This window comes from Watersipora subatra, chromosome 4 (genome assembly GCF_963576615.1).
Source record: "Watersipora subatra chromosome 4, tzWatSuba1.1, whole genome shotgun sequence".
In the NCBI taxonomy this organism is placed as follows: Eukaryota; Metazoa; Bryozoa; class Gymnolaemata; order Cheilostomatida; family Watersiporidae; genus Watersipora; species Watersipora subatra.
Window position 1 is genome coordinate 11,422,540 of NC_088711.1, and position 16,816 is coordinate 11,439,355.

A 16,816-nucleotide genomic window follows, 5' to 3' on the forward strand; every position below is an offset into this window, starting at 1 on the left:
ATCGTGAGGATTACATTCAATAAATCGTTACATACACCTGAAAAGCCAGACCGTCTTAAAAAGAACTAGACATTACAACTGGCAACCAATGTCAGCTAGGAGATGCACCTATGGGTCTCCATAAAGAACGCAAATTATCATATTGAAAGTGTTTTGCTAGCTTTTCAGTCTGATGGTTTAAGAGTACTACAGCAGAGAACTATTATTATTTTATTAGTAAGTCGTGTGCTCATGATCCATGTAGTTGAGCAACAATGAACATCTTCGTGTCTGTATTGAGATTTTGATATAACAATGTAAAAAATACAAACTTCTCAGAAACAAGACTATTCAATCTCAATATACTTTTAATATGCACAATTCACAAATACTAAATTGATATGTGGCAGTCTTTCCTGTCCCGATATGAATGTAAAGCTGGAACAGATGAGACAGGCCATTGCGATAGGACAGAGCTGAGAATGCTATTGCATATCTTCTTCCTATAACATCAGCAGATCATGTTTATGAGTTACTTATTCACTATTATTGTTGCTATGTGGTGCAGTTCAAAAAATGTTGATTATCATTAGGGAATACTAACTAAACTACCCTTTAGAAACCCATGATTTTTTTCACGTGTAAAGGATAGGTTTTGGCAAAAAATGCAAATCTTTTATCTCACTATTGCGAAGCTTGCAAAGTCGCGATGAGAACAGTGGCATCAATGCTGTACCAGCATACGATTATTTTGGAAAGCATAAGAAAAATAATATCTTATTCTGTACTAGAATAAGATATTATTTTTGGAAAGCAATTTGATAGCACCATTACTGCATACCCACCTTTATCTGATAATTAATGGGACAAGAAGCGCCATTAAATGACGAGGTTGTGATAGGAGAAAGGCTGCTAGTGGCGGTAGACACGGCAGTCGTCGAATTTGTCGTGGAGCATATGACTGCTGCACTGTCAACTATACTAGGCATCGAAGTGCACGTTAATAATGTGTTGCCTTCACATGAATGTAATGTACTTTTATGGGGAGATTTAAATGGATTATAGGTTTCATCTATATTTGTCATAGGAGTTGATCTAGAATTTCCCAAGTCACCCCCACATCTTGACATTTCTTGAGTTATATCCAACACGCCGGTCTCTGAGACTTGAAGTATCACCCAGATAGTATCTGCAGAAAAGGTATGGTTCATCTGACTTGAGTCGATAACATGCAACATATTTTAAACTGGAATATCAACACAGGGCTACTCACTCCGCCATCACATTCAACACTTTTCAAACGTCTTATGGAATACTAATGATTTTCATTCTACAAAAAGCTACGTATCATACAACCTTGATCCTTGTCAGCATTCGCTGATGAATACCAAATAAACAAGTTAAACAACCATCTTCTGAAACCCTGAGTTACTCACCACCAAAGAGAGTGCCAGTCGAAGTGGACATACGCCATTGGCCATGATACATGCCGTCTGTACTTGGGCTTACCATAGGCACGCTTACATCAGATTCATTGCCTGCGGCTAGTGCATCCACTGCAACCTTTTCTCGACTTCCGAGCTGGTAACCCATAATAAACTTTAGGCAGCATCCGGATGGCCAAGAGTTTAAGCCTGTTTATCATACACAAACGTAGAGTAGTCAGTCTTACTTCATGCAATCGAGTTTCTGAATGGGAATGTTTTTTAAAACTTTCATTTGACAAACAATTCATTTTATTTAAATAGCCTCCAAATTTGAGGTTTTTTTCCTGGTTTTAATCCAAAACTGTTGCAAATGTCAAGTTTCTAATGTACAATAAAACAATTGATATAGCCATCATGTGATATGAAAATATTGCTAAAGTGACCACCAGTAAAAGGACTAACATCTTAGTCATGTACCGCAAATCCTATCATGTTATAATAATTCCTGCCGAGTTCTGGTGAGAGTGACTTCATTGCAAAAAAAATTGGAATGTGTAAATGATATAATTCAAACCATAAAATAAATCATCTACATCACCAGAAACATAGCGCTGGCTAACTTGAAATAGCCAATCAGTAGACAGACTAAATATTATTTGGTAATTGCTTATATTTACGTCAGTCGCATACAAAACCATTCCTTATTTATGCAATGCAAATAGTTTGTTTATAAGATATAGCAACTAGGCATGGAACAGTTGCGAGCGAATACAATTTACCAATAGTAAAGAATTTATGACATTTCTAGAGCACCGGGCTTAGTCGACTCAGTGTGAAAATCCTGCCCTCAGAAAACCACACCATTTATAACTTCACGTACACTGGGTTTCCATGCTTCGAGTAGATTCGGAGTTCGCCTATGCCGATGAATTCGTACACCTTAACGTTTCAACGATTCAGAGTTGCTCTTTATCGATTTTTCCAAGACTAGCGATGTACTTCTCAAAACAGAGCTTGTTAAAGTAAACTCACTTTCGGGTCACAGTTACTTTTCAATTCACGCTTTGCATGTTTGTTGCACTAAGTATGCCAGGATACCTGATCAGAATTTTTTTAATTATTACTAATATTAATATTCCTCAATCTTTATATATAAATCTCAGTTTGGATGTATGCGATTCGGTTTGTCAAGATATAGCTATTAAAATATTAGAATGAAGAACCCGTATCACAGAAAATTTGATCTCGGAAATTCCCTTTCCCCAGAAAATATGCTAAACCTTTGAGCTACGCGAAATTGATGGATTCATTGGGCGATATATGTTGCTATGAGGGTACAAACACGCATATCGCTCTGGCTCTGCATCATGGCGCAACATCATTTTATGCTTGTTCTCAGGGCTCTTATTAGTAAGTTTACGCAAATTAGCCATTCGCATAGTGCCAGACTAATAGCAAGTGGCAGGCGACTGCATTACCTATCACTGTCTATAAGCTGATTTTTAATACCCGTGCAACGCCGGGCATTCCGCTTGTATTACAAAGCAGCAACAGAATTTACTACCTGCTATACAGTTGTGACTTCAAAGGTCGCATCATGCAAAATTGCTTTTAGTAAAACAAAACTTTTTTTATGCTAGAAGGGTTAAGCCTAGGGAGAGGTCGGAACCAGTGCAGTAGGAATATGTAAAACGGTAGGTTCAGTTACCTTAAAACCTCTAATTAAATATCACCTCTATTGGGTTGAAAAATTGGGTCCAAACAGAGAACGGTTGAAAAATAGACCGCCACTCTCCGATCGAACGCCATCTCCATTTAACCGCCACTTTGACAGTATCTGATCTTTACGAGCCCATAATATCAACTGATCAGTAGAAAAGTCCGCTATAATATCATTGCAGGTCAATTGCAAGCAATAGATATCAACTGGCAGAGATATTTCTCGGTTTCTTGATGCACATTTATAGGCGACATTGGTTTCGCACGTAATAGGGCTAAATTTATCTTCCAAAAAATCTGACGAGCCAGTTAAAAATAGACCGACAGCCTCTATTTGAACGCTGCCTCCAATTGACCGCCACTATAGAGTACATGTTGAAAAATAGAGTGCCATGGCGTTCAATTAGAGATTTCACGGTATTTAATGAATAAGGTAATAAAAAAGTAATTAGGCCTACCTCATCATTGTCGTAGGAGCAACCTATCGTTGGCAACAGTAGTTAGAATAAACATGCGTGGTAGTGCGATGAAATGCGCTGAATTTTTTTACCTTCATTGGGGAGAGCTTAATTGGGTATTATCAATTCGAATCCATCGGCAGTAAGCATTTCTGTGACATCCAATAGTAGTCTCACTGCGAATGCGACGGTCGAATTGCTCACGGTCAAATCCATTGTGAATTTATCGTTTCTATCGTTCGGAGTAGAAGTCAAAAGTTCGCAGTGAAACTCCAAATCCATTTGAAGCATGGAAAGTCAGTATTAGCAGCATATGGGTAAACTGCTAAATTGGTAAAAAGCCTGGCTAACTTAAGAACAGCTTGAGATCAGTGACTCTGCGTGATAATAGTTTTACAGAGTATAATTGCACAAACTTACAAATCAAGCATTTAGCTTTCTGGAGCAAAGCTACATAATAAAGTGATCAAGTACAACAAAAGCTTTGAAAAGTTATTACACTCAAAGCTCAGCAGCTTACATATGAAAAATTTAGGAGCAGAAAGCCTAGTCTACTAAATTTACTGGAAATAACAGTTCCATTAGCGGCTTGACTATTTATGCAAAGCCAGTATTACAGCAATGTCAAACATCATAAAGTTAGCTGAGTAGACGCAATAACGCCAAGAACACTGGCACTGGGAAACACTGGAAGTTACAACTATACCTGTGTTTTTTATTCGCCATGTTTTGATAAAGTTAACATTGGGTCGTACGGATTCACCTTCCCCAATGGTAACATCTTTAACAAAGGACATGGAAGGAAGAGGAATCAGATCAGTTTGCTGTTCGTAATCATAGTAGGAACCGATGGCAGCTTGCAGATTCCTGTAAAAACAACTAATTATTAATAAGAGGTATCAAGACCAATCTAAGCAAATAAAGCTATAAACTGAGTTAAAGATTCGGAGCATGAATGGTTCTACTTCAGATGAAATCAACAGAACTCTTCACTTAAATGCGCAAGCACCCTGAATCCCAGATACAAAACTCAGAAGCGTATTTCGGAAAGATTTGCTTACACACTAATTACACAAATTCATAGCAGCAACACCACATACAGTGTAAATGCATTATGACGCAATTTTAACAATGCTGCAGACAGAACACATTATCGTTAGAAATAACTTGAAAACTTCTTGGCTTAGATTTATGCACTAAGTTTTTAAAGAAACTTACCAATTGTTCATATCAAGAAAAAATGTACACGCTTCAGGATTCAGTTGATTTCCTAGTAAACGTTGAAATTCGGATACTAAAACTTCTCGATCCTGAGTTCCCATGGAAAGAAATTGTTGCATTAGTTGACCGTCAATATCATTGTCGACATCCATTTTTAGAAAGTTCATCCGCACTTGAGACAGTTATTACTCCATTACGTATATAGAGACATGATACCAATATTCGATACAAGTTGGAAAGTCGATTTCCTACTTAATGGCCCTGAAATGCGGTACGCAGATCTAGTGATGCGTACGAGTGGTAGCGTTGGTGTGAAAAACCTGCGGCATAAACTACGTCACAGGAAATGGTAATTATTGGCGAAGTTTACGATATCAGAGTTGTGTTCTTTTACTCGTAATCAGTGGGAGAAGATAACATATCTAAAACAAGATCGTAATTATAAGGCATTTCAGGGCAGTTTGTACAGGCTGAACACTACATACCACGCATTATCTAGCCTCCTTTATTCTTTATACTAATATATATATAACGTACACGCAGAAATTATCAGGTGAAAAGAATTTAACATTGAAAATATTGTTGCAAAAACTCGAGTGCAAATATATTGCATGAGCTTATGCTTGAAATTATCACACCTTCCTACCTACAGCGCCATGAACATCCATATAAGTAGTACTAGCCCATCATTCTATTAACTTTGATTTTGTATTCTATTTTCTATACAAGTATTTGGTATTTTATAGCGAATCAAAATACTAAATCTATAATACAAAAACTGCTATAAACAACAGGAAAAACTGCATTCTGTTGTACAACTTCACGTCATGGCAAACCTTAAGTAGGTAACATCGAGATATTCACAAAAATAATCATGTCAGCGTGAATAATTATGGGCACAACTGATATACATATATGTGTAATAATACAAATGACATTGAATAACATGAAATGTCTGTACTCATTGTTCATCTCTACAGTATATGAAGTAAACCAACGCAAAAAGAATGGATGTTTGAATCCATGCTAATAATAAAAATACCAACGCTGAGCTAAATGGCCCACAGATAAATGTCAATAAAATAAAAAGACGATTCAGGGTGTCACACCCTCGATGCGTCCCTGACGGTAAAAATATACATGGAGCAGTAAAAAATGAGAATACAAATTAGTGTAACAAGTCTTCGGTATTTGCAGATAATGATTAAATACAATCAACACAGTTATTGTACAATGCAAGAACAAGATTTCCTGCGAATTCTAACTTTGTGGTTATTGTGTAGTTCAAATAAAGGTACAACAATAGTTGTCTCGGCAAATAAGTTAAGTAAAAGGGGAAATTTTGAATTATAGAAAAGCCTAACTGAAAAAATATATTCAAAGACAAGACAAAGCATAATTTAATACCAAAAATCGGTAGAGCTACGATAAATACTTGAGAATAGGCAGTCACAATATGTACAAAGAGACATAAATAGTAAGTAAAAAGTATTGAGTCTAAGAGAGATGACTTCATTACAAATAACTACAATAAATCACACTATATACATTATGTACAGCAAGGCTTGTCTACGCGCACAAGCCTACATGCCACCCATCATGTATGGACTCGTACCGGGTCCAGGCCCATTCACATAGGGCGCTCCTTGCGGAGATATCATCATGTGCTGAGGAGGCATACCAGGGTGCCCTGGATGAGATATTTGCCTCGAAATGCCCATATGACCTGCTCCTGGTGGAAAGTCTCCAGGAAATCCCGGATGCGCGCCATGGGGTGCGGGAGAAAAATCCATCGGCCCAGGAGGGTTGAAAGGAGAGTGCGATTGGGGCATCATGGCAGGGTGAGCAGGCATGTGAGCTCCCTGGTGAGGAGGCATATGTCCCATCATCATTGGTGCGCCTGGATGTCCGTGAGGAGAATGCATTGGATCCATCATACCTTGAGAATAAAATATCGACAGGCTTAACATTTGCATAACCCTGGATAGAGACAGGCAACAATGCTAAGGTTTTCCCAGCAGTCAAGCTAGCCACAACCATACATCCTGCTATTGCACATTGGTATGTTATACGCTAACCTCTTGAAGCATACACAAATTTCCCAATCATCTATTACCAACACCAGTTTCTAGCACATATGACATACCTATGTTAGGAGGTGCTTCCTGTCCAAGGGGTGGAGCCATCGGACCATATAAGCCAGAGGGTGGACTGTAAACACTGCTCACAGGAGGCATGTTCGGATGGGCACTAGTAAACTGGGACATGGGTGGAGCATGGCTAGGAGGCATTCCGGGTGACATGTGAGGTGCTGGTGTCGGGTGCATCGTCATGCCCGAGTACTGTGGCAACCCAGCATGGTTGTGTGCTACAAAATGACAAGCAATTGCAATGGTGTATATACAGGCCTGTATGGAATAGAATTTGACAAACAGAATAAGCGATCCGTAAATAGAACACGAGGATAAAAATTTGCTTTCATCAATATCTCTGCATAACCCAGCAGATACTATGCATGATCAACTTTTAAGAGTGGCATAAACTGGAAACGGCTACAACTCTACAATATTACATATAGCTTGAAAATCTAGAGCTTGTCCGCTTAAAACCTAATTCATGCAAACAGATACACGTAGCAGCGATCATCTATTTTTAAGAGAAAATTATCATAGTTTCAATTTTGGTAAAGATAGGACTTGTTGAATGTCGATAAATAAAGACAACGATCTGTGAAGATCGGTGTTTTTATTTATCGGTGTCATCCAGTGGCATCAGCAACATTACTGTTGTTGATGCAACTGGATGATAGAAAACAAATGGTCTAGCCTAGAAAATGTTGGAAGTGTAGCAGCTATGCTAACTGTGTCGTGACTGTGCATTGGCTAATCAATGTTGACATCAACACTGGCTCAGTAGCTTGTGTCGCTATTAAAAGTGTACATGTCTTTGAATATGAGGCCCCGAGTTTGATTCCCGTGTAAGGCAATCTTTTTCCTAACATGGCTTTGGACAGGTGGAAGGACACGGCTCTTATTATAGTAAAGATTATTTGCTGTTAGAAATACAGTAAACGCTCCTATAATATACACCTCCTATAACATACACCTCCTACAACATACACCTCCTACAACATACCCCTCCTACAACATACACCTCCTACAACATACACCTCCTATAACATACACCTCCTATAACATACACCTCCTATAAAATACACCTCCTATAAAATACACCTCTTATAACATACACCTCCTATAACATACACCTCCTACAACATACACCTCCTACAACATACACCTCCTACAACATACACCTCCTACAACATACACCTCCTACAACATACACCTCCTATAACATACACCTCCTATAACATACACCTCCTATAACATACACCTCCTATAACATAAATTCCACATAAAGTAAATAATTAATGTAAAGTTTTTGCTTCGTACAATATAAAAAATTTCATGTAACGTAAAGTGTCAAGTCAGTGCTCAAAACTTGTGGGTAGGCTAATAAATATCAATTTTTCTCTCGCTGCACTTGGGAAAGAAAACGACGAATAGGGTTATCTCTATTATATATACGAGTACCGTGGCAGTTTAGCTCGCTGTGAGAAATCGTCAGGTGTGTCGATAAAGTCAGGTGTGTCGATAAAGTCAGGTGTGCCGATAAAGCACAGTAAATAAGTAGGCCTACCATAAGGATTTCAGCCCGAAATTGAAATACCCATATTACCAGTAATAGAAACCAGATGAAACTTGAATGAGTAGGTGACAAGCCTGCTAACTACACGCATATAAAAGAGTAAGAGCATCACTGCTGCCCCACCTTGTGGAATGCTGCAGTTTACAGATTGTGGCAGCCGCTGAGGTGGGGGTGGTGGCAACCGTGAGTTATCTGGATAGTAACTGATCTTGGAGGTAGGCGTTTTACTATCTAGGTTTGGTAGGGGTGTCGCAAATGACTCATTTCTTCCAAAGTCAAAGGATTGTGGTTTTTGCACAACTGGCTCATTAGCTGGAGGCAGCGCTGCTGGATGGCTGACTGGAAGGTACTGTAATGTGTTGCCACCCTTTGCCTGCACTTTAACAGAGTTGGTAGTTGATGGGTTAGTAGGTGGAAAGTTAGGTTCTTCACTCGAAAAGTGAGGAGCTCCGGAAGTCATACCTCCGGTGTTCATTGTCACATCAACATTTTGTTGCATCTGTGTAGGCCTTCCTGCGCTGTCAAAGCCTGCGTGCTGCTGGGATGCATTAACATTTTGAATGTTAACCTGTCCAATTGACATGTGCGCATTTACAAATGTGTTGTTGACACTTGGCTGAGCACTCCCACTAGTAGCAGGTATGGCATTAGGACCTGCGGACGACTGGTTAGCAGAACTCGACATAGGTACAGGACCAGACGCTATAGCCGGTGTGACACCCGGCTGTTGCGCAGGCTGCTGGCCAGGTTGTGGACCGGGCTGCTGCTGTAGATCCCTAAAAGGCCCACCTTCTACCATATTCTGCTGTATTTGCTCGACTCCCTTAGCCAGGTTGGCTAGTGTGGACGAGGTAATCTTTAGGTTAGAATGAGAGTTCATCGGACTTCCGGGACCTGGATGTCTCCCAGATTGGGCACCAAACTGGTTTGACTCGGTGGAATCTGGACTTTGGTATGCAGTATTCGGCTGTTTAATAATCCTTAATTCTTTATTCTCAAACTGAGTATAGTACTGTTTTTGAGCGGGAGGCGTAGCCATACTTTCGAGGCCCCTTTTGTTGTTTGTAGACTGAGAGTAACTTGGAGGTGGTTTGTGTGAAGCTGAGCCTGATGCTGGGTGACCCTGAAAGTAAAGTAGGAAATGTGGAGTGGAGACATTATGTGGCATAGCACAACATCATTGAAAGAATCGGCAAGAACATGCGCCCCTCGTGAACCCGACAAGTGATGAGTTGTCCCTGTAACTATTGCAATCCAAAAATAAAAATGTTACGTGAGATTTTTAAAATTTTGGGGCACATCCACGCAAAAAAACACCTAAAACATTTTACTAAAAAAAATTCGCCTTACGTAACGGTATTCGTGTATGTTTCAACAATCTTTATGCAATGCCTAGAAGATGAAAAGTTGAAAAAGAGCCAGAAACTTAAAAGGTCGACTGTCGATAGGGAACACGTATAGTACTGGTAACTTCAAAGCTTAAATTCTAGCGCTCAAATTGCATGTATGGTATTCCGAAAGGCAGACCTTCAGTGCAAGTGCATCAGTATTGACGGTTCTTAGATGTGTCACATAAACTCCTATCTTCTAGATGAGAGAATATCATTACTGTTCCTTTCACATAAAAGATATTTGGCTACATAAATAAAAACTGGATAATTCTGAGCCATAGAGAAATTTGTTAAAACACTGAACAGATTCCTCCACTACAACAATATATGATTTTTACCTGAAAGCATATTTTTTCGTCAAACAAAAAAAGCATATTTTCAGAGGGGAGTAGTAACACTTTTTAATGATTGTTATATCTAAAGTTTCTTTTCAACATGGGTCTGTAGTTGAAAACTTGCAAGGACTGACACGAGAGACATTCTTTAGAAACATCTAGCATCGAACAATGACTACTACCTCTTTTACAGTCAAAGTTCCACTCCCAATTCTTTTTATTTACAAATGTTTTGACAAACAGAAGAAAATTTGAGCAAATATTTCTATGTATATATGAGGCAACTTACAACATATCACATCTGAAATTTTATGAAACATGACAGTTTTATAAGTAAAATGAAAACAGTAAATAGAAAGAAAATGTAAAAATAATAAAAAACAAGGTGAATTTGATTTAAACTATATGCAGTGTGAGTTAAAGTAAGTTACACGCGTATATCTATCCCTATTCTACAATTTAATCTATACATGCATATACACGTATGTAGATTCAGTGGTAGAGGCTGAGGATCAGCATAGAATAAAGGCTGAACAGAGCTGAATCATCTATGTATGATGTATAGCATACATACATCTATGTATGTATGCTATACATCATACATAGACGTATGTATGCTATACATCATACATCTATGTATGTATGTATGTATGTATGTATGTATGTATGTATGTATGTATGTATGTATGTATGTATGTATGTATGTATGCTGAGTCTACACGTACATTCATGTTTCTAACATAAGGCAACAATAAAAACATCTTCATCCTGTTTATATTTAGTTTTCACATAATTTATATAGTACTCGCAGTAAGACCAGCGTTTCCCAGAATTCCTTTCGTGTTCAATCAGATAGCCCCAGTACGTGTTCAATCAGATAGCCCCAGTACGTGTGTAGATTTTCAGCACATTGTTACACAGCTTTCACGACAACAATCTTATGAACACGTTCATTGAGGGCGATTGCGATTTCATGAGTTTTTTATCAGATTGGATTTTAAGAGTCTAGCTCTTAGGAACCAGACAGGGTTTTGAAACGAAATATGTTTAACAACTTGGCAAAAGGCTCGATGGCACGGAGCATATGCATGTGAAGTTTTGACAAAATCGTTCAAGAAAATGTGAAAACGTATAACGTTTATGCAGACTAACAGACAGACACGATGACAAAGTGAGATTTATTAATATAAATATTTGTTTTTGTTGTTTGGGGCTATGGAATGAATATACAAGACACAGTATATTCTTATGGGAATATTTGCTCCAAAACACGATAGTTTCGACACGTGACGCAAGTGTGATCGAGATCTGACTGTACTACTTTAAAAATATAGTAGGGATTGAATTTTTCATGTTTTACAGCAAATAGGTCAATAGAAAACCTTTGGAAGAATAGAAAATATGTGAGAATATCTGTTATTCGAGTAAATGTCTTTGTGCATGACCGCAATGCTGCACTATCATAGATAAAACAAAGATTTTGAGACAAAAATGTGAGAAAAAATCTTAAATTCTAGCGGTGAAATGACATTGAAAATCTGAACAAGAACTTCTGGTGGATGACGGAGGAATTTAACGTTGACCGTGCAAACGTATCGAGGGTAAAAAAGTCTTTCCATTAGCAATGCTGCATGCTATTATACTTAGGCTAATCACATCAACCAGCACAATGTTGTACACAGAACTAATAAAGGCATGTAATAAGTAGAGGGCAGAGGTATAAAGAGGTCAAGTAGTTACTTGGAATGGTTCAGGCGGCCCTGCCTGCATGAGATTGCCCTGTTGAGAAGAGTGAGGAGGAGCGGACCCGTGAGGCCCTTTGTACATCTGCGAATGGCCAGTAGGAGGCATGCCAGGCTCTGATCCTGGAAATCCAGGACCCATTCCTGGCATAATTCCTTGCGGAGTGGCGGTGAGAGGAGATGGGGGTATCTACAACAAAACCTTCTATTACAGAAAGAGAACATAGCCAAAATGGAGAGCCATTCTAGAAGTCCTCGTAAAAACTAAATAATTTAGTTTGAAGGATAACCTAGCAAATATATGATGCGCCAACCTGATACTTGGGAGATTTCAAAGACTGCCCCAAAGGAGACTGTGGGGCAGGAGACTGAGTGCTGCTTTTTCGTTTTTTAGATTTGCTTGTCCTCGGTGCAGGAGTCTCAGGTGCCGGTGCACTCATTGGAGCTTGATACGGTGGAGGGGGTTTCGAGGGCATATTTGGTGGTCCAGCAGAATACATACCCATATCCACATGTGGTCCCCCAGCCATATGAGGAGGTACAGGTCCATTAGGACTCATATGGGGGTGGCCAGCAGCAGACATTGGACCTGGGCCCATTGTGCCACTCATATGATGAGAGTGGGGATGGGGATGTCCGGGCATCATCATTCCTGGCCCCAACGGTTGTCCTCCAGGGCCCATCATAGGTCCTGGACCCATAGTTGGTCCTCCTGGTCCAATAGGTGGTCCTCCTGGACCCATAGGATGGCCTCCGGGTCCCATCGGAGGTCCTCCTGGCATTGGCTGTCCATTCGGGCCAACCATCGGTCCAGCATGGCTCATAGGAGGTCCTCGTGAAGCTATTGGAGTACCTCCAGGACCCATGGGTGGTCCTGCACCTCCTGGTCCATAAACTCCAAAATCATCTATTGGATGTTGCATGTGTGGCCCTACAGGGCCCTGTCTGTCCTGAGCCATGTTTATGTGACTAAAGTCAGTCACTTGCTGCATCTGGGGGTCCATCAACATCTCATGAATCTTCCGCAAACTCGCCATTCCATTTTCTCTGTTTTGACGCTGCTCTGGTGTAAGATTCTCATCAGGAACAATATTGTGTGAAATATCTAGTTCACTTTGGTTTGTCGGCCCTACTGGCCCCCACATTCCAGAAGACTCGGGCCTAATGTCAGTGTATCCAGGCATAGGAGGCCGCTGGCCATTCCAGCTAGGATGATTCGGAAGGGGATTAGTACTTTGGGGAGGAAAAGAGGTACTGTTAGTGCCATTTACAGATGAGTATGGCATCTTCATTGAAGCTGATGAAGCATGGGGTGGTTTCATGCCGTGTTGCTACAAAAGAGATAGTAAAGATGTAATTGTGAGTCAATCATCTAATTAATTTTTAGACCAATACTTTACTAAGTATTACATAATACTAAATACTGTATTATGGCACAATTGAATAAAAAAATTACATGGGCCCATAACTTTATTTAAATAGCTTATTGTAACACCTTGTCCAGCAAAATAAACTAAATCAATAAATTGTTGATTAGTTAAAAAGAACATGAAAAATAAATTGAACAAATATAGACTTTTGCTGTGGAGTGAGTCCTTTAAAGTGAACAAATATAGACATTTGCTGTAGAGTAAGTCCTTTAAAGTGAACAAATATAGACATTTGCTGTGGAGTGAGTCATCTAAAGTGAACAAATATAGACATTTGCAGAGGAGTAAGTCCTTTAAAGTGAACAAATATAGACATTTGCTGTAGAGTAAGTCCTTTAAAGTGAACAAATATAGACATTTGCTGTGGAGTAAGTCCTTTAAAGTGAACAAATATAGACATTTGCTGTAGAGTAAGTCCTTTAAAGTGAACAAATATAGACATTTGCTGTGGAGTGAGTCATCTAAATTGAACAAATATAGACATTTGCTGTGGAGTAAGTCCTTTAAAGTGAACAAATATAGACATTTGCTGTAGAGTGAGTCATCTAAAGTGAACAAATATAGACATTTGCAGTGGAGTAAGTCCTTTAAAGTGAACAAATATAGATATTTGTTGTGGAGTAAGTCTTTTAAAGTGAACAAATATAGACATTTGCTGTAGATTAAGTCCTCTAAATTGAACAAATATAGACATTTGCTGTGGAGTATGTCCTCTAAAGTGAACAAATATAGACATTCGCTGTGGAGTGAGTCCTTTAAAGTGAACAAATATAGACATTTGCTGTGGAGTAAGTCCTCTAAATTGAACAAATATAGACATTTGCTGTGGAGTAAGTCCTCTAAAGTGAACAAATATAGACATTCGCTGTGGAGTGAGTCCTCTAAAGTGAACAAATATAGACATTTGAATCATAGACAAATTGAATCAAGCCGTTAGGTTGATAGCCAGAGGTCAGCTGAAGAAAACCGATGATGGCCTAAAAAGGAGGGGTTAGTTTAACACCGCTAGTTAGCTAGTTTATAACCAGTGAATCTACGGTTGTGATGATGTAAAGTGAAACTGAGGAGGTGGGCCTTCTAACAGACACCATCCATTCACCTGAATGAACCGTTTCGTACTCGGTTCTTCAATATGGTAAGAGATTATAGAATTGTGAGTGCCGCTGGAGACAGCGGAGGCTGCCATATTGGCTAGTGGTGTAGAGAAGACAAACACCTGGCTCGATTGGTTGCTCTCCTGATTTAACTTTGTACTCCCATGCCGGCAGTTTCCGTTTTTGTTGAACTCAGCTTTCCTCTCATCACCTGACGAATAAGAGAACCAGTAAAAATTCAATATGTTAAATGCGTTTGACGACTAGAAAGTCAGAATAGGCAGACTAAATAATAGCAATCTAAGCATACAGCGATAGCGTAGCGACACACCCGTACGATAGCGTAGCGACACACCCATTTGGTGCTGCAATGCCATCATGGAAACAGCCGTGTCGCTCTCATTCAGTGTGGCTGTTTAGAAGAAAGGGACCCACGTAATGTGCCATTTTTGTGTCATGGAAACGGTCTTACCAACCAACGGCGTCGAACTTGGCGCGCGCATAGGTCTTGCTTTCCTGTTGCTTCATATGCAAAAATTTTAGTTGTCAAAACGTTTTAATCTATCTGTTTTACTTGAAACTGAAAATGGTGGAAGAGAAAGCTATATGGACCAATCATATCAAGAGCAGCAGGAATGTTTGTTGTACTATATCTTGATGCAGTAGCAGCAGAAGATGTTGATAAACTAGTATCATGTCGATCATCCATGGTTGGTTTTGTCCTTGACCTTTTAAATATACAACCTTGACATAAGGCATCGCATAACCACCGCCCTACTATAGCGTCTTATGGAAACATGATCTGCTTGTCGGCTCCGTGTAGCGATTCGACACTGTCGCACCCACGTGTTGCTAGATTATCATTGTATGAAAACTTAGTAATTAGCTGCTACAAAAATCCCTTGCCCAGCGCAGATACCATCGCGCTAGACTCTCAACCATTTAGAGAAAACAGTAAGCACAAAGTAAACTAATGCAATAGTATATTACATATTACTAGCATAAGCGTAGGGCCGTTGAAGCACACATGGACACCATCATGATGTCAGCTGCATTATAGCATGCTGCAAGTTGAGCAGCAGCGCACGACTCCTCATCAGCACTACCCGGGTTATCCTCTATGTACCCTACTCAGCACAAGTGAGTGACAGCAATTGAGTCACACAAATAAGGTTAGTAGGAAGCTAGTAGACTAATACGTGTACAATATACACCGAGACAACAAACATTAAAGGTAAGGCCACACGAGACAAAATTCTCACGAAATCGGCGAAATTTGGACGAAACGATTCGTACGAATTGAAATTTGGACGAATTCGTCCATCGTTGGTTGCGCACGATGAACGAATCCTGAATTGGACGAAAGGTCTGAAATTCCTACGACTCGTTGTTTGATTGGTCGGTTGAAAAGGTTAGTTGAATGTTGAAGGCCGTTTTCTTTTGCGCATGTTTGGTCAGATCTAAAAAAGAAAACGATTTGCGAGTTTCTAGCCCGCAGTTCCTAACTCGGATTGAAAACTGTGTACTGTGTTGGCGATTATATGTAATCAGTAGCACCATGGACGTAATGGATTTATTTAATAGAAATATAACTGTTTTGTAGCTAGACTAATATTTGCTGAAAAGTCAGGTTCCAATATGTATTTAATAGAAATATAACTGCTTTGTAGCTAGGCTAATAATTGCTGAAAAGTCAGGTTTAAATTTGTATTGTAATTAGAAGAAAAAGTAAAACGGTTTTGTGGACAAGCCAAAACCTGCTGTAGTCATACAAAAGAACCGTTTTGCAATGTAGTACATACGTAATAGTTCGTAATAATATTATCAATGTACAAGCTCTATTCAAAAGTATACTAAAACCATTTACAACAACAGCCTACTACAACTACTCAGTGCAACTAGTATTAGCAGTTTTGTAGTTGCATAGAAACGACCTTATTAACGCGCAGTTATATTGTAGGCGCCGAAATTAATTTACGTGTACATTCCGCAACCGATTTTAGGAATTAGGAATTGCGACTAGAAACTCACAAATCGTTATCTTTTTTAGATCTGACCCGCATGTTTGTACTGAAGCAAATGATTGAAACGGAATCGGCTTCAATTTATCACCGCGTTATGATTGGCTAGTTGAAAGTTAGTTTCGTACGAATCCGTGGTGGGGAAACTCAGTGTGGCAGGTCAGAAATTTCGTACGAATGGAATTTCCCAGATTAGTTGAAATTACACGATACGTGTGGCCCGGCCTTAAGACAATAAGTACACATTCAATGATGACTTCTATGCTGAATGATTGCAAAATCAAAAGATCT

General features: G+C 39.3%; 2 protein-coding genes across 3 annotated transcripts in view; both read right to left on the reverse strand.

Annotated features, from left to right (window-relative positions):
* Window positions 1–255: 255 nt before the first annotated feature.
* LOC137393407 (protein ILRUN-like) lies at window positions 256–5,069 on the reverse strand. Its single transcript, XM_068079954.1, has 5 exons — window positions 4,802–5,069; window positions 4,290–4,450; window positions 1,416–1,613; window positions 825–1,168; window positions 256–482 (listed from the first exon to the last, which is right to left on the reverse strand). The coding sequence occupies exons 1-5, from the start codon at window positions 4,969–4,971 to the stop codon at window positions 465–467; spliced, it is 891 nt and encodes a 296-aa protein (XP_067936055.1). The 5' UTR covers window positions 4,972–5,069; the 3' UTR covers window positions 256–464.
* Window positions 5,070–5,503: 434 nt separating this feature from the next.
* The window catches only part of LOC137395303 (uncharacterized), a 39,342-nt gene continuing 28,029 nt past the window's right edge, over window positions 5,504–16,816 (reverse strand). The window contains exons 10-15 of one of the 2 annotated variants that reach the window (XM_068082195.1): window positions 14,627–14,715; window positions 12,295–13,311; window positions 11,979–12,170; window positions 8,636–9,635; window positions 6,951–7,172; window positions 5,504–6,743 (exon numbers count right to left, since the gene is read on the reverse strand). In XM_068082195.1, coding sequence (XP_067938296.1) covers window positions 6,388–6,743; window positions 6,951–7,172; window positions 8,636–9,635; window positions 11,979–12,170; window positions 12,295–13,311; window positions 14,627–14,715 — 2,876 coding nt within the window. In that variant the 3' untranslated portion in view covers window positions 5,504–6,387. Of the gene's footprint in view, window positions 6,744–6,950; window positions 7,173–8,635; window positions 9,636–11,978; window positions 12,171–12,294; window positions 13,312–14,509; window positions 14,716–16,816 lie in introns of both variants that reach the window. The other variant, XM_068082193.1, reaches the window with a different exon arrangement.